The sequence below is a fragment of the Brachyistius frenatus genome, unplaced genomic scaffold (genome assembly GCF_029030835.1).
Source record: "Brachyistius frenatus isolate BFR_SWC_R1_liver_20210118 unplaced genomic scaffold, ASM2903083v1 Contig_123, whole genome shotgun sequence".
In the NCBI taxonomy this organism is placed as follows: domain Eukaryota; kingdom Metazoa; phylum Chordata; class Actinopteri; family Embiotocidae; genus Brachyistius; species Brachyistius frenatus.
Genome location: NW_027210722.1, coordinates 97,528 through 115,950, shown reverse-complemented (window position 1 = coordinate 115,950; position 18,423 = coordinate 97,528). Strand labels below are relative to the sequence as shown.

Here is an 18,423-nt window from a genome sequence, read left to right as displayed (position 1 = left end):
ACGTGCTGAAAAACTTAAAACAGTAAATAGCCTTCACTTGTATCGCATCTTTTTCATCTTTTGCCGTCTCAAAAGTGCTTTACAACACGGCTTTTTGGAGCTTATTTTCTAATTAATGACGAGATTATTTTCAGATGGACCGCCAGAAAACTAATAAGAAGGAGCGACTTTAGCTGACAACACCGAAATAACTCGCGGAGACATTTTATGAACTGATAATTTATTGAGAGAAGTTGAATGGGAGCCTATGGAGCTGGAGACTTTTTAGAGCCGACCTCTAGTGGCACTCGGTGGTATTGCAGATTTAAGGCACTTTTGCACGGGCCTCGTTTTTCAAAACCCCGGAGGCTACGAACTCTTTAGAAATAGTAAATGAGACACTGAGGTTTAACAAGGAGTCAGCTCACCCGTCGGAGCTCGAGCTGGAGTCTGGTTACTGCAGACATCATCTCAGTGTTCCCGTCCTCCCCGTTAGGTTGCTGCTTTACACGTTTTTCTGTCTCTCATTTTAACCTTATGGTTAAAAAAAAAAAAGAAACGGGTAGATGTGTGCTTTGTTTCTGTCCACATCGTTAATATTGTGCTGGGTTTTCTTTTATGCTTTTTATACATGCACTCAACATGCATTAATGATCCTCATTAACAAGAAAAACAAGGACCAAACTGAGGGCTGTGAGGGCGTCGAGATATTCATGCATGAAGCCACGTTCACTGTAAATATCTAAAAATAGAACTTCCTTATATACTCTGACAAGTTCTCAAAATAAATATCGTGGCAGAAGTGCGAGCCAAAACACGTAGGTGTTTTTATTTGCTTGTGCGCTCGAACATATGCGCGCTTCTCGTTCATGCTAAGTATATTTTCGGCGATGCGTTGTGCGTTTCCAGTGTCCCTGCATGTGTTGCTCTTTCTCTCCCGCGACACACAAACACAGCAGAGTTTTCACAATACTCTAATTATACTCAGCGATGCCGGTAATTATCACATTTTACATTTAAATGCCCTTAATGAGGCAGGAAAGACGTTTGCTCGACCTCAAGGACGCACATGAAGCTGAATATAAACAACACCGTCTTTTCTTAACCGTTTGCAATAAAACTAAACACAGTGAAATTCAAGGAGGTTTTTGTTTTTTTTGTATTCTAAATTTAAAAAAAAAATTAAATTAAAGCTGTAAACTATGATTTATTTTTTTCATCAACTTTACATCTTGAGAAGGACACGGCTTCCATACTTTTAAGTAAACGTGACAAATATTTGTGTTGTGTAAAATGTTGACCCCGTCCGGCCGTTCGCGTGTCTTGCAGCAAATATCGCTGTGTGGTTTGTCCACCTTTTAAAAAGCCGAGACACTTCGAAAGCACACGAGTCACGCGACCAAATTTGGCAATAATGCCTCGAGCTGCCCTCAACTCTCCGACTAGTAGTCGTTAGTTCAAGCCAAAAGTCGACTTGTCGTTGTACGCTTATTATATTCATTTAAATATGTAAATAAAACACATTTGAGGGGGGCTTTTAGAAAACTGTTTTAGTTCGAACAAACCAACAATCTCTTCATCTTTCGGAGTTTCTCCTCACTATCGCTCATTTTTACTTCCCCAACAATGATGCTCCGTAGCCCTCCCGCTAAGGGGAACGTGCAGGTGACCTTTGGCCCAAATGCTGAACCGATACGTTTATCATCATCATCACTGTAATAATGATAAATAAAGCTCCTCTGGCCCGGCCCTGTTCGTCGGAGCACACAGACACACGGGGCAGCTTGCTGCCTGTAGAGACAGCAAAGTCGCTGCTGTTGTTTTAACCTCCCACTCACATTTTACTGAAAGCCGGAAAAAAAGAAAATAAATCACACCTGCTCCTCGGGGGATAATAAAAGACTTTGTCGGAGGAGACGCGGCAGATTCAGGTTAAAAGCAGTCGCTTAAAATATTTAAAAAAATGAAAAAGACGGGCAACCAAAAAAAAGAGTTGTTTTTTTAAAATGATTTAACACCATAAATCTAAGAGGTTAGGAGTTTTCCTCTCTTTTTTTTTTTCCCACAGCGAGAGATTTACAGTAAGCTGTAAGTTCCCGCAGTCTTTGACAATCCCCACCATGTTGTCCTCCGTGTATTCTGAGCAAGCCTCCCATTTGTCCATCGACTTTTTACACGCTGTGCAAGAGACATTATCCCATCATCTATCTCCCTTTAGCTGCACAAACACTTCTCCCACTATCTATTGTTCGTTCTTGATCGTCTATAAATGCCTCCCTCCATCTCTCCCACTCATTATCTGGCTTGTGCTGGGAAAGAAAAAAAAAACCCACAAAAAAAACTCTCACTCTCTTTTTGCCTCGAGGAGAGACTTGTTGTGTAACAGGCTGGCATCACTTATTGTAAAGAAATACATCGCCGCACTCCTCCAGCGAGCAGGCAGCAGTCTCTCCGTCCTCGCTCGCCTTATTTTATTTTATTTTTTTCACATCGCGGCTCCGTCGCATTGTTTACCGCCCAAGAAATCGGGAGTTGCACTTTGTTTTCGCCGCGGCAACATGCAGTATTAAAGCAGGAGAGAGGTGCTTTAAAGAGTGCGGGAAACACCGAAAGGGAGACGGCGCTAAAGATGGAAGAGATAAAAGGAAAGTAGAAAAATAAAAGTTTGGATCGGCGGAGATGGAGATGGAGATGTAGGTGAAGGGGAGGTGGAGGTGGAGGAGGAGGAGGAGGAGCAGGAGGAGGGGAATTAAGCAATTTGGGTGCTCGTTGATCGATGTCGCTGCCCCGAACACAAACAGCAATTGTTATTCAAATGTTGCAGAACAGCGGAGAGCGAGATAAACCCAAGGCTGATTACTCCCCCGTGGGCCGTCTCGGTGTGGGAGGGTGCGTGGGTGTGCGTCGGCTCGATGTGTGCGCGGCTCGTGAGTGCGCGACGCTGCACCACTCTCTGCAGGCAGCGGGAGGAAAAAAAAAAAGAGCTTAGTCAGCCGCCAACTGGTCCCCTCCGCTGCTCTGTTGTCAGCCATCCCTTTATCTCAAACACACACACACGCACACACACACACACACACACACACACACACACACACACACACACACACACACACACACACACACACACACACACACACACACACACACACACACACACACACAGGTTTTGGTGATGAGTTACTCATTCGTTTTCACAGGCTTCATCCAACTGAGCGCCGTCATCCTGAAACAGTTCGGCAGCAGATCACACTGCTCTGTCGGCTTGTTTCCACGCCGTTAGGTTACATAAACACCAGCGAGGACGGATATTTGTTGGCAGCGTTTCTCCTCCGATTCCAACCTCAGCCCGTGAAGTTAAGAAAACTACGAGATCTCTCTCTCTCTTTTTTTAATTTTATTTTTTTTATCTTGATTCAGTTGTTGGTCTTTTGAATTCTGTTTGTACAACCCCATTTCCTGAAAAAGTTGGGTTGCTGTGTGAAATGTAAATAAAAACAGAATGCAATGATTTGCAAATCACATAAACCCATATTTAACTGAAAATAGACCAAAGACAACAATGTTATTGCTCTAAATGAAAAATATATGCTCATTTTGAATTTAATGCCAGCAACATGTCGCAAAAGGGTCAACAAAAGACTGGAAAAGTTGTGTAACGCAAAAAAAACACCTTGTGGAACATCTCACAACTAATTAGGTTACCTGGCAACAGATCAGTAACATAACTAAGTACAAAAAGAACATTTCAGAGAGGCAGAGTCTCTCAGCAGTGAAGATGGGCAGATGTTCACCACTCTGTGAAAGACTGTGTCAGAAAAAAGTGAAACAATCTAAGAATAATGTTCCTCAATGTAAAATTGCAAAGAATTTGTGGATTTCATCATTTACGGTTCATAATATCATCGAAAGATTCAGAGAATCTGGAGAAATCTCTGAAGGCAAGGGACTAGACCAAAAAACATTTTGGGATGGTGGTGATCTTCGGGCCCTCAGGCAGCAGCGCATTAAAAACAGACACAAATCTGTAGTGGAAATCCGTGAATGGGCTCAGGAACACTTCTAAAAATCATCGTCTGTGAAGACAGTTCGTCCCTGCATCCACAAACACAGGTGAAAACGCTACCATGCAAATATGTTTTTGACCTAAAATGTTTCCGAAATATGACAAACCGCAGCATCATTTGTTTGCTAATGGCAAAAAGTCTTTGCCGAATTTTTGGTTACAATTGTGTGAGGTTAATGAGGTCTAATTTCTCTCTCTGAGGACCTGCTTTGCGCTGTTGATATTTTTTCCGGAACGTTAAATGTTTGTCTCTCAGAGAAGCAGCTGAATTTATGAATTCTCCGCAGCCTGAATTTTGCATGAACGCAGGAATAGACAGCGATGCTTTCGAGCCGCATATCTTCTTATGTGGTTCCATGTTGCACATGAATCAATGGGTCCATTATATCTACAGCGCTGTCAGCCAGGAGTGCAACTCTATTATATCACTCCCAGCTAATGGGAAAAGCCATTTAAGCAGCAGAGAGAGCGCCTCAGACAGAGTGAACTCGCCGTCACTCATTCAGCATCACATTACATGCGTTGACTGGGAACATGACTCAACACCTAACTCACGCTAACTGAGAGAGTTCAAGTCTCTGCAAGAAAAAGGAGCCGGAGAGCGGAAGAGAAGAGAGACGGGCAGAAAGAGAGAGAATGGAGAAGCTGTGATGAGGTTTGATGCGAGTTACATAACCCCATGAATTAGAAATGATGACCATGAGAGAGGAGCTGGTGTTTAGAAAGGGATTAAAGTCTCCTTGCTGCCCTCCCCAGGACCTCTGGCAGGGAATTTAAAAGAGGAGCATGTGCTCGGAGAAGAAGAGTGAAAAGGACGTGAGCTGAGGAAAATGAGCGAAAGTGATGGGGGGGGGGGGGCAGGGACCACATAATGACCCGCGTTTGTTTCTGTTGCTCGGGGCTACAAAATGAGAAACCGGTTTGAATGCAAATAAATGTGTGAAGCAGAACCAGACCGAAGTGACATACCAGCCGATACCATCGTTTTACAGACGAACCGACCTTCATGCATGTTGTCGGATATAAAGAAATGGTAGAAGAAGCGATTTGTGAATGAGGTAATTTACATAGTGAACAAGTATGAAAAAGAAAATATACAAAAATTATCACGACTTATTAAGAATTTATAACCCTTGGGAATCCGTATCAAAATGTTTGTTTATGTGAAAATGTGTTTATCTAAAACTGTTTTAATAATTATGCAGTTGCTGTTTTTTTTTTTTTTTTTTTTATATATACTCCCAAATATCAGCATAGCTACTTTGCAGATTCAGAATATGAATACAAAATAGTACTGGAAATTACTGAAGTTGTGAAGTAGTTACAGTTTTAACCCTTACAACCCACTGGGTGCAAATTACTCCAGATCTCCTTTCTCCAGTTTCCCCTTAGTAAGGAATCTGGAGAAATCAAGGCCGAAAACCAATATTGGATGGCCGTGATCTTCGGGTCGTCAGGCGGCACTGCGTTAAAAATAGACACAATTCTGTAGTGGAAATCACCGCATGGGCTCAGGAACACTTCCGAAAAACTATCGTCTGTGAAGGCATCCACAAATGCAGGTTAAAACTCTACCATGCAAATATATTTTTGACCTGAACTATTTCAGAAATATCATATACGACAGCGTCATTTGTTTACTGGTTGCAAAGTACGTATACGGGATACAAGATACATGCGTAAACATAAAAGTTGAATAAGAAACTTTTTTTTCTTCCTTGATATAAAAGCTAATAAAAAAATAAACCTCTAAGTATTATCAAATCAAATGATGAAAGATTTTGATAGCCTAGTCTGTCCTGAAAAAAAATAAGATGTAGCGTGAACAGTTAGCCGCTATAATGACCAAGATGTGAGCTTAAAAGTGAAGATTGGGAAATTACCCTGACAAATAACCTCAGGTTCATAAAGTGATAAATGCATCAATAATTAAAAAGCCAATCATATATATAGATATTATTCTGAAATATGGCTTTCTGTGTTAGTCGGGCTATAGCTCGTGGTTTTAGGGATCTTCCTCATAACATTGGATGCAATTCTAATGTTGTTTGTGTTTGTTTGTCCTCTCTACAGGCAGGCGTGGGACCTGGCCGTGGACATCTGCCTCTCTCAGCTGCCCACCATCATCGAGGAGGGCACCGCCTTCAGAGTAAGTGTGCGGAACCGTCTCTCGATAGGTAGAAAAGATGCGACTGTTTTTTGTTTTGTTTTGCGAAGTAATCGTGTGAAGTCGAGCGGTTCGGGGACGCCCGGCTTTGATGGATGCCTTTTTTATCTCGTCTCTGTCCACCGCGGACGCCTGTAAACACCAAACGGCTCCTGTTTGCACTGCCAGCCCGCCGCCGCCACCAGCATCTTCAGCATCTCTATTAATCTCCCAAAGACACACACACACACACACACACACACACACACACACACACACACACACACACACACACACACACACACACACACACACACACACACACACACACACACACACTCCCAGTGGATAACAGTGTAAAATGTCAGGTATAATAACTCAAGTGTGAGTGTCAAATAAGAAAGTAGTTTGAGAAAGCACTGGCCCTGCACTTTGAGCCGCTGCTGTGGTTATTTGTGATGTTTACTGAGACGGCTGGAGGCCGCGATGGCCGATCGGCTGCTGACGACTCGTCGCGCGTGGGTCAACGAGACTCGTCTTGTCTCGTGCGTGTGATTCTGGACAGAGCAGCGACTCTGTGATGCAAACTAGTCAGCAAAAACGGCAAGAAGCAGGGAGAAAGGGCTGAAAGCAGAGCAGCTTTATCCGTGTTGGTGCTTTTATCTGGTGCCTTTTTCTCTCCGCCTCACCTCACCTTCAGAGGTGGGCATCTCCTCCATCGCTCCCCCGTGGGCAGTTTTCCACCCTCGCTCCTCCTCTAATTTCTCCTGCACTCGGGCCGAAAACACTTACCGGCACCGTAATTGGGCCTCTGAGGAGTACTAACGAAGGTCTTCCCGCTCTGTCTCGCTCCTCTCTCGTGTGCTTCAGCTGGTTACTTCCTTTTCTTGGACTTTGTCACCGCTGAACCTCAGGACTGCATAAGAAAACAAACAAACCAAAAAAAAAAAATGGTGTGTGATAGATTTATTTATGTACGTATCTGCTCTTGATGATTAATCCTCTTCTGCACTCCTTAAAACCCACCACCCATGTATTTTTTTTTTTTATTTCGGTGTGGATATAAATAGAGCAAATGTTGGATTTCTGTGGAACAATTAGGAGATAACAAGACAACACATGCGTCAGAAAAAAATAAACACACATCGGGACCTCCATGCTTTAATTCATCTTTATTTTTCTAAATATATGTAAAACTTTCATTTTAATTTTCTTTTCTTTTTTTCGTTATTTTGCATGACCCTCCCGCCCCCCCTCAAGCAGCCAGTCGCTTCTTGTAGTGACACTGCAAGAAATTTAAAACATTCATCTTTCTGAAAATTCACTGAAAAAAAGGAAAACAAAGCTGTTGTTTGTTCGATGAGGGGTTTTTTCTCACTGCAACAGCTGAAAATGATTAAATTTTAAAATTTAAAACATAATGTTTTTATTCATGATTGTGATTGAACCCTTTTTTCTTCATTTGGATTCAGTGTAAACTGGCAGCAGCAGAGTCCACATCTGTGATTTATTAGTAAGTTTTCTTTAGCTGATCCACCGTTTTGTTTTTTGTTTTTTCAGTGTTTTCTTTTCTTCTTTTTTTTTCTTTTTTTTTTAGCTTTCAAAGGTTGAAAACCGGAGTCGTTGTTGGCTCAAGAACGATCTACCCTCTGTGTGTTTTCTGAGTCGGCCCCTGAGGGGTTTTTACCTCCAGAAACTTCCTCGTGAATCTGTGTATCAGCAGGAAGAGACACTAGCCGAGCAACAATTAGGTTCCTTTTGCCATTTTTAACCATTACATGTAGAAGATAGCAAATAAACATGAATTTTCACCAATTTACATATTTGTCCTTCGGCGTGTTAAACACATAAAGTACCTTTGGGCAACAAACGTAAAAAACACTGTTCAAAATATTTAGCGTGTCACAGTCAAGTGCTGAAAAAGGAGCGAGATCCACAATCTACAATAAAAAAAAAATGTAACAGAAGTAAAAGCCCTGAATTCATCACTTGTGTAAGTATTAGCAGCCAAATGCGCTTTTATTTTATCATTTTATTGTTGAGGTGGAGCTCATTTTAACAGCTGAGCATTTGCTAACTTGTGTGGACAATGTAATTTAGAACAATACTATGTTTTTATCCTCCTATTTTAGATGTAAAATGCAGGTTTTTAAAAATATTCGCGCACACGTGCCTTTAATTTAATTATCAAGGGTGTTCCTCAGGCCTCTTCCCAGCATGCACCACGTGTCACATACCACTGACTCTTGAGTGTTTTTATGGGGTTATTAAGCTTTCATTATTCATAGATTAATTCATCCATCCAGCAGCGCAGCGCTGATTCCCCTCCCCCCTCCCGCGCTGCATCGATCAACAGTCCACACAACACCGCCGTAACTCCCGCTGCAATTTCAACACTCTGCGTGATCAAAACCTCCGCGGCCAGCAACCGATCAATCAGGCCGGCTGCCACGGGAACCGAGAGGGGGAGAGGGAGGGGGGGGGATCATGATAGATCAGGATTTATGTTGTTACTGCAGTGCAGTGTCACTTATCAGCTCATTATGTCAGGGCTGTTATGAAATGATGGGCCAGTCAGTGCAGACGGGCTCGTTAGGAGTGTGTGTGTGCGTGTGTGTGTGTGTGTGTGTGTGTGTGTGTGTGTGTGTGTGTGTGTGTGTGTGTGTGTGTGTGTGTGTGTGTGTGTGTGTGTGTGTGTGTGTGAGACAAAGCGAGGTGGTGAAAAATGAGTGAGCACCATAAATTCTTTACAAATGCTGATGAATGTTCGATGTTTGTTTGTTTTTGTGTCCACAGCACAGTCCATTCTTCGCCGAGCAGCTGACGGCGTTCCAGGTGTGGCTGACGATGGGCGTGGAGAACAGAAACCCTCCGGAGCAGCTCCCCATCGTACTGCAGGTACGCACACACACACACACACACACACACACACACACACACACACACACACACACGCATAACATTGTCCGTCTACATCTACCTGTAAAAAGAAAACACTGGATTAAATCAGTGGCATTAATATTCCTGGTTGTCTCTATGAATAATTAGGAGCTTTTAAAATGAAATAAAGTTATTACACAGTATGTTATGTGCTCCGTAGTCAACTCTACTGTTATGCTCATAAATTGTAAATAACACGACACAAGCCGTGAGATTTTACTTGTCGCGGTGTACACAGAGACATGTGCAGTTTAGGAGGAAGTCCGGGTTATTTTTCTGTATCTACAACCACGCAGATGTTCTCTAAATGTCCACTGCAGTGCACTCGACCTTGTGTGGTCACAATCGTTCGAAAAGTGTCAAATAAAATCGTTCTACTATAAAATTCCCTTCGATTGGGAGGAGAAATGTGGTCCAGAGGTGTGTGTGTTTTTTAAATTTTTACAAATAGAATAAAGGTTTTCTAAAACACAAAATGCATTCAGGCTCCATCTTAAGTTTGTAAGACGCTTTAACAACATTAAGAGTTGGTTTAAAGCTATAAGTAAGTTTTTCCCCTTAACTTTTCCCTGAAGTACCGAATCGGAAGCTGTGAATAACAGCGTCTGGATATCCTGCAGATTGAAGCTGACGGCAGAGCGTCTGTCACTTCAACACATGCAGATGAAGCCATCAAAGTTACATGTCCCATAGTGCCGCGAGAGCATCTTGATTAAACACACACATCACCTGCCAGGAGTCCACCATTAGCATCGCGTATTACCATCAGAGCAGCACTTTGTGCAGCATCACCTCTCAGCGCTCTCCTCTTCCTCCCCGCCTTTATTTATCTTTATTTGTTACGATCTGTCCCTCAGGTCACTGGGGAAAGTGGGAGGTGCGGCGGTTTCTTCCTGCCAAATGAGCTCTGCGTTTTACGGGACCACATTTCCTCCATTACAAGAACCTGCGACGGGAGCGTCGTCTGTTTGGGATGCTTTTCAATTGGGGTGAAAGTCTCGCAGCGGGCGTCTCCTTGTTGAGTAACAGCGGTCGGATGCAGCGCTCTCCTCCCCCGAGCATCACCCCGCGGGGTTGTGCGCTTGTGCTCTTGTATTATATCACAGCGTTAGTAGCTGTGCGCCGAGCTGTCCGTGTTGAATGGTAATTTCCTGCTGACTCAGCGCGAGGCGAGCAGCAGCACGTCCATCCAGCAGTTCTGTCGGGAGCCGTTAAAAGCCGAGGAAAAGGCAGAGTGGCCTGTGTGTGTGTGTGTGTGTGTGTGTGTGTGTGTGTGTGTGTGTGTGTGTGTGTGTGTGTGTGTGTGTGTGTGTGTGTGTGTGTGTGTGTGTGTGTGTGTGTGTGTGTGTGTGTGTGTGTGTGTGTGTGTGTGTGTGTGTGTGTTTGCAGTTGATTTGCACACAAAAGAGAAGCAGCAGCCGCCTTTAAGATTGCGTAACATTATGCAGCTCTCCAACACGAGGCCAAAGTAATCTCACAGCTACCTCTGCGATGCTCTCTGATGTAGCGGACGGCCACATAAACGGGTTTCATTCCCTTTTTAAGCACACGATTTAAAAGGTCTGGCGGATTCTTGGAGAAAAATATAATCTGGCTGCGTTTTGACAAAGAGCTACAGGAGACGGGCAACACACAGTAATCCATCAATAATGCTAAATGCTAAACAGAGACACGGTGCTGCGTTGTCTTGACAACAGCCGTCTCATCCAGGAAGGATTAACAGATTCTGTAAAGGGATTACATATCGTATCGCATATTTATTGAGACGTCACCAAAGTGATCGAGGCGCGTGCACACAGAGGGGTGATGGGAAGTGCTGACTCAGCGCCCTCGAGTCGAGGTGAAACACACATTTGTTTTTTTTTTATCTCTGTGATGACACAATGTGTGTTAATGTGTTATATTAGTCAGGTGCGTAAAACGTGTGACTGTGTGGAAAATATTCACCGACATCTGTGTCATCAGCTGGTGATGATTAATTATCAAAAATAGGCAACATTATCCAAAAATGTGCAAACATAGACAGGAAACTATTTACATGAAGGCAAAATGTAAAAAAAAAAAAAACACAATCTATTCAAGGGAGAAAAAAAAATTCCCAAACAAAATAAATACACAATAATTTTCAGAAAATAAAAACAATATAACTAAACAACATAAACCAGAAAATAAAAACTCGCACAACATCATGAGCTGATGGTGAAGTTTTATTTCTTGAAGCTGGGAGCAAAGGAGGAGTTTAGATTGTCTTCCTGCCCCTGTGGCTTTTCTTATTTCTGCAAGGCAAACACCTACATCGCACGCACACAAACACACACACACACACACACACACACACACACACACACACACACACACACACACACACACACACACACAGCGTCTTCTCCTCGGAGCTGCAGGCGGCCCTGGACCGGTCTTCCCCCAGCATCCTGTCACTAATAATAAATTATGTGTTGGTGGAGATGTCTTTCTTTGTGTGTGTGTGTGTGTGTGTGTGTGTGTGTGTGTGTGTGTGTGTGTGTGTGTGTGTGTGTGTGTGTGTGTGTGTGTGTGTGTGTGTGTGTGTGTGTGTGTGTTTGTGTGTTTGTGTGTTTGTGTTTGTTTTTTGTATGAACCTGGGTTCCTCCATATGCTCGCTCCCACACACACTGTGGGACAGTCACATGGAGGTGGTCTGGTGTCCGGCCGTCACACAGGCTCCGTGCTGCACTGTGTTTAATGCAACACACACACACACACACACACATACATTTTTAGCACATACGTGTACGTCCTTAAAATATTTTGAGACTGCAACATTGTGATCGTGTTTGGCTTCACTGCTGCATCTACAAATACAAGAGAACCAACACACACACACACTCTCTCACACACACACACACACACACACACACACACACACACACACACACACACACACACACACACACACACTCACTCGGGTGCTGTCCTACACTGACGTCTCTGCGATACAAAGTGAAATGGCAGCCAAGAGGACCCGCCCACACACACACACACACACACACACACACACACACACACACACACACACACACACACACACACACACACACACACACACACACACAGACAGCAGTAGTGGTGGGAGAGCCACCTGTTTCACTCCACCTCCCCAACCTCTCTGCCATTTCTCCCGCTGTCCTTCCTCCTCCTCTTCATCCTCCTCCTCCTCCTCCTTTAATCTCGGGCTTCCTCTCAGTTCAGAGGCAGCACAATTGACCTTTGACCTCTGCTCTCTTTCAGGTCCTCCTGAGTCAGGTGCACCGGCTGCGTGCTCTGGACCTGCTCGGACGGTTTCTGGATCTGGGACCGTGGGCCGTCAGTCTGGTGCGTTCAAACAGAGACGAATCTTCAACTTTAGAATAGAATATCTTCGGTGCAGAATATCTTCGGTGCAGCAGCACAGCGTGTGTGCAGCCGGGACTCGAAAGTCCGGAACATTTTTGAGTCACTATTGAAACTATTTCAATAAAGTGAAAATATTCCTATAGTGTTTAGATGTTGTCAACGTCAGCTCTCCAATTTCATCAAAACTGTCTTAAAAACAGCTCTTAAAAGTTAATTCTGTTCTGATGACGTCGTATCGTTGATCCATTTGAACATAATCACAGTCTTACATTGTCACTGAGAGTCGAAATAAGTAGGATTACTATATTCTCTAAAAGGGGACCGTTGAAATGAAGTCCAGAGTCACGTTGTGTCCTCAGTAACGAATCATATTCTGTTGTTCCCGTTTACATTTTGAACCACAGGTTTGTCCCCGTTCTTCACAGATCGCAGTCACGTTCAAGCAGCAAAGCCCGGCAAATAAATGTAATCTCACCGCGGCTTTGTAAACACCAAGTGTGTTTGTGTTTGTGTGTGTGTGTGTGTGTGTGTGTGTGTGTGTGTGTGTGTGTGTGTGTGTGTGTGTGTGTGTGTGTGTGTGTGTGTGTGTGTGTGTGTGTGTGTGTGTGTGTGTGTGTGTTTCCAGGCCCTGTCGGTGGGGATCTTCCCCTACGTGTTGAAGCTGCTCCAGAGTTCGGCCCGAGAGCTTCGGCCGCTGCTGGTTTTCATTTGGGCTAAAATCCTGGCCGTGGACAGTGTAAGTCACGGGGTCTCCTCTCTACACCCTTATCGCAAAATCTGGTGTTTGAATTGTTGCCTGCTGCCTCTGATGACTGATCTAACTACCAGCTAACGTGCTTCTGAGTCAGGTTTTTTAACAGTCATTTTGTCTTTTTAAAATTCTGAATGTCTAAAACAGCAGCGTGTGTCCGTCTCTGCAGGGTTTCATTGAAGAAGGTTAATTTTGATAAATTCATTTTCACATTTTGATTCTTTAAGCCCAGTTCAGACCAAAGATTAACGGTGACCAAAAAAAAAAACTGTTTATGAATGCTGCAGGAATAGTTGCGGCAGTGTGAACCGACCCGTCTCCAGCGGATGGTGTCACCTGAGGCTCGGCTCAGCATAAATTTGCATAAATCCCCTGGTTATCCCATTAGAGCATCCATCTGTGGCTAAAACTTTTTTACCCTTTCATATTTTTTTCCCCTGCAGTTTCATCAATGCAACTGTTGCAGTAACTCACCGTTACTGTCATCGTTCATGTTTTAAGATGCTACGAATTATATCCAGCTGTGATCAAACCTGAAAACTCGCAGTAGAGTCGTTGCCGTGGAGATGGTGCAGCATCGCATCTGATTGCTTTGCAGTAAACTGGCAGCTCTCAGGATGCTGCCGACCGGACAGCTGAGAGTAGTCTCAAGTTTGAAATCACCTCGTCGTCAATCTTTGGTCCGATCTGAACCTCGGGGCTTGATTGGAGTTTGAATCTCAAATTGGTTTTAATTGTACCTGTGCAACAGTTCACAGCCTGTATCAGCTCATTTTGCTGAATCGTTGCATCCTCCCACACAGGCTTTGATCTGAACCGCTCCGTTGAAGTTGTTTCATATGACAGACTTTAAAACATGAATAAAACCCCCGTAGGAGAACGAAAAATAACACATAAATATCTGTTTATATTTGGTCAAATAACTCTTTTATTATAAACACTTTGTATCAGTGCTCATTCATATTTTAAAAGGTCCGCTGTGAGAGAAATGACATGACTGAAGAGTGCTGCTCCTCTTCCTCCTCTCTGTCTCTGCAGTCGTGTCAAGCCGACCTGGTGAAAGACAACGGGCACAAATACTTCCTGTCTGTGTTGGCCGACAACTACATGCCAGTAAGTGTCCTCCATCATCACCTAGAGGAGTCTGTTGAACCCTGAGAACCCGATTTGCCACCCCTTCTTCTTGGTTGAATTATACAGCAAGTATGTATGTAAGATAGATGTAACACATATCCTGCGTGACTTGAGCTTTCAGAGAATCTGGAGAAATCTCTAAACTCAAGGGGCAAGTTTGAAAAACAATATTGGATGACCCTCAGGCGACACTGCATTAAAAACAGACTAGTGGAAGTCAGTGCTTGGGCTCAGGAACACTTCTGAAAAGCATTATGTGGGAACACAGTTTATCACTTCATCAAATGAAGGTTAAACGTCGACCATGCAAATATATTTTTTAAATTAGAATATTTCAGAAATATCATATACGGCAGCATTTGCTTGCTGATGGAAAAGACCGTATACGGGATATGAGTATGCAAAAACATAACAATTTCATAAGGCACTTTTTTTTTTGTCCTTGATATGAAGGCTATTATAAAAAACAGCATTATCAAATTAAATGATGAAAGATATGGATAGCCTACACTGTCCTGAAAAAAAAAACCAAGATATAACGTGAATAGTTATCCCTAGCAATGACCAAGATATGAGCTTAAAAGTGAAGCCTGAGGTTCAAAGGATTAAATGTGCCTGTTATTACTGTTATGATACCTCAATTGAAAGGGGTTGAAGAAAACAGCTTTAGAGTGGACGTATCGACCCGACGTCAGATCCCAGAGTTGCTCTCTCTGTTTCAGGCCGAGCATCGGACCATGGCCGTCTTCATCTTGGCCGTTATCGTCAACAGCTACAACACAGGACAGGTACGAGGGTGTTTCAATATAGTATTTACGCGCATCTGTCCGGCTACTTTGTCGAAGCGCAAACAGGGTGGGGAACGTACCAAATTATTCGTGTACCTCCCTCGCCAGAACTCGGCCGTCACTTTCCGACATCCCTCCTTCCCCCCTCCCTTTGTGTATTTCCTGGAGATATTGTTTTTTTGTGACAGTTTTGCCACCGACAGTCACCTCTGCAATCTCCGTTTCCGTCCGGGCCACCTCCTCGGTGACACTTCATCACCGCAAGTGTCACGTCAGCCCGCCGCTGGCCTTCGGTGTTCAAATCCCCGAAGGCCCTTTGTGTCTGGCGCTCGTCAAACGTTCGGAGGGCGCGATGATGTAGCTCGTCATTTTGTGGAGAAATATTCCACTTCTCCTCCTTCTCTGCGGTTATTTTTCTCTCTTGTTATTTGTCTTGTTCATTTCTCCTGTGATTTTTTTTTTCATATATATATATATATATATATATATATATTAAAAAAAAAAAATTCACTGGTAGTACCGCTCCTTCTCTCGACATTACAGTATATAAATGTGACAAATCAGAGGAGCTATATGTTCTGTGGCGCTCACAAGCAGCCATTCTTCTTCCGTATCCCTGTGTACTTAATGCTGCTACCTCTCTCACAGGTCTGCGTAAATAATAGATGACGCTCCGGCATTACCGAGAGACTCTCTGCTTGCTGCGCGGCTCCATTATTCATCCCTCTTACTTTCGACAACAGCGCTCATTATCGCGGCGTCGCCGTCGCGAAACGCGTCGCAGAGCGCGGACGTCTGAACGCTCCGGCTCTCCGGGTTGAGGCTTCGATCGGAGCCGAGGGAACGATTCAGGAGAGATGTGACACACGTGGGGGGGAGATGGGGGGGGGCGATGGGGAGGAAGTGGGGGGGCTCACTGTCGCTGCTGACAAAAGGTTTCTTCTTCTGACGCCTCAATTTGTAGACGACAAAAGGAGGAACGTCAGCTCTGCACATTAGCTGTGGTTCATGTGGGCGTGTGGTGGTAAAAGCTTTTATTTTCTTCGAGGAACTTCCGGGGCTGATCAGTGACACACCAGACCGTCAATAACACATTTACTAATATTTTCAATAACCCGTACAGGTAAATGTCCTAATTTACATCCACTATACAACGAATCATGCTGAAACACAGACTGTATATAAAAGTGTCCGTAGCTTCCGGGTCTGAAAATTTAGGCCGATACGGAAGTGCCTTAAACTGCGATACCACCGGGTGCCACTAGAGGTCGGCTCCATAGACTCCCATTCAACTTCTCTCATAAAAGTCAATACATTTTTTCCTCGAGTTATCTCGGTGTTGTCAGCTAAAGTCTGTCTTTCTGTCCATTTTCTGGCGGTTGATCTGAAAATAATCCCGTCATTAATTAGAAAATAAGCTTAAAAAGCCTTGTTTTTGGGGGCGTGTCTGTTTGATTGACAGGCCTGTGGTGCAGTCAGGTTACAGCTATCTGTGGGCGGGACGTAGTGTCGTCAGGTTTCTAATCAGATTGGTCAGATCCACCGCTCGCTCCTCCCCCAGCTCGTCCAAATATGGTCACTTCCTGCTCCAAACCACCGGCATACTCGAGGCTTCATGAGTAAGCAGTGTGTCCTCTACCATTGTATTGGCAGGGTTGGGAGACTATATTTGCTTTTCAACGGTGCGAAGGTGGAAAATGTACCTTCGAACTGACACAAATCTTTATAAAAAGATAGATTGCATACATATATACTTAATAAATCGGCCTCTTTATGTTGACTTGACCATGTGAGACATTATTTTAGAAGTAATCCTCACTGGCATTTATTAGACTGTATTCAACTTTTAAAATTTTTAACAACACACTTTCTGTCTCACTCTTAACGAAGCTGAAGATCCTTCAAAGTCTGAAAAGAAGAAACACAAATGCAGCCAAAAACAGGAAATAAGACAGGCACCTGTTATTTCTCTGCTAAAAAAGAAGAAGGAAAGAAACAAGTTAATTGAACATTTTAAAAGGATTTTGAATAAAACCACCAGCCTCTTGTCGTACTTCAGACTGCCTCCGACCTTCATGGACCAATTAGCTTTTTGTTCAGAGGAAATATTAGGTGAGGCCTGTTGAAAGCAGCAAGTCGTGCTGCTGCCGAGTTCGACGATCTCTTTGTCCATCGCAGCGCGAGGTTACAGGTGAGTGGTGATTACCAGGATAATGAGCCCGCTGCCGCCGCTCGGCAGGATCGCGCTCGTGTCTTATTAGAGTTAAACTGCGAGGTCAGAGTTAACGACCGCGGCCTCGAGTCCACGTGTCTAAAACAAAATGAAGATTCGCTTTGTAGCGCGCAGTTCTTGCCGATTTCATTTCTCCCATGCGGCCGCCGGACCGACTGAACATCCCTCTCCTCTCCCCGCCAGGAGGCCTGTCTGCAGGGCAACCTGATCGCCAACTGCCTGGAGCAGCTGTCCGACCCCCACCCTCTGCTCCGCCAGTGGGTGGCCATCTGCCTGGGTCGCATCTGGCAGAACTTCGACCCGGCGCGCTGGTGCGGAGTCCGAGACAGCGCGCACGAGAAGCTGTACACGCTGCTGTCGGACCCTATCCCCGAGGTGAGGCGTTAACGGCACACCTTAAAGAAGTTCTGATCTCCCTTTGTGAATGATTAAATCCTGCTTTTCAAATTTATTTCTGTAGAAAATGTTTTTCTTTAGACTATTAGTGTGAATGTTACTGTGCTCGTGTCCCACTTAAAAAAATATTTTCCAGTCCTGTTTTATCCTTTCATTAAGAACACGGGACTAACTTCTGATCAGTCAGAGTCGAATCACCATCTTCAGCCCTCTGCAGCCTACCTGTTTATATAGTGTACACACACACACACACACACACACACACACACACACACACACACACACACACACACAGAGGCTCTAAACACTGTGGACCCACCATGTGGACAGAGGACAGCTGATGGGGTTGTGAGTGCACCGAAGGCACGGCGAGGCAGAGGTTTCCCTCCAGTTCACCCAGGACCTCGATGCCCCCCACTCACACACACATGCACACACACGTGAAACATCTGTTTCCAGCAGGACCTCCTTCCTCCTTCTCTCGGACAGGCAGCTGCTTCGACTGCAGGGTTGAAACTGAGTTCTGCAGACGCATCTATGTGTGTGTGTGTGTGTGTGTTGTTCATTTAATTTCCATTCCTTATTTTAAAGTTTGCGAATGCACTGATTAGAGTTTGGTGG

General features: G+C 44.2%; 1 protein-coding gene across 2 annotated transcripts in view; it reads left to right on the top strand.

The window, feature by feature from the left end:
* The window catches only part of rptor (regulatory associated protein of MTOR, complex 1), a 163,326-nt gene that overhangs the window by 101,653 nt on the left and 43,250 nt on the right, over window positions 1–18,423 (top strand). For both annotated transcript variants that reach the window (XM_069713877.1, XM_069713876.1), the window contains exons 11-17: window positions 6,116–6,191; window positions 8,985–9,086; window positions 12,396–12,479; window positions 13,126–13,236; window positions 14,290–14,364; window positions 15,108–15,173; window positions 17,590–17,781. In XM_069713877.1, coding sequence (XP_069569978.1) covers window positions 6,116–6,191; window positions 8,985–9,086; window positions 12,396–12,479; window positions 13,126–13,236; window positions 14,290–14,364; window positions 15,108–15,173; window positions 17,590–17,781 — 706 coding nt within the window. The remainder of the gene's footprint in view (window positions 1–6,115; window positions 6,192–8,984; window positions 9,087–12,395; window positions 12,480–13,125; window positions 13,237–14,289; window positions 14,365–15,107; window positions 15,174–17,589; window positions 17,782–18,423) is intronic.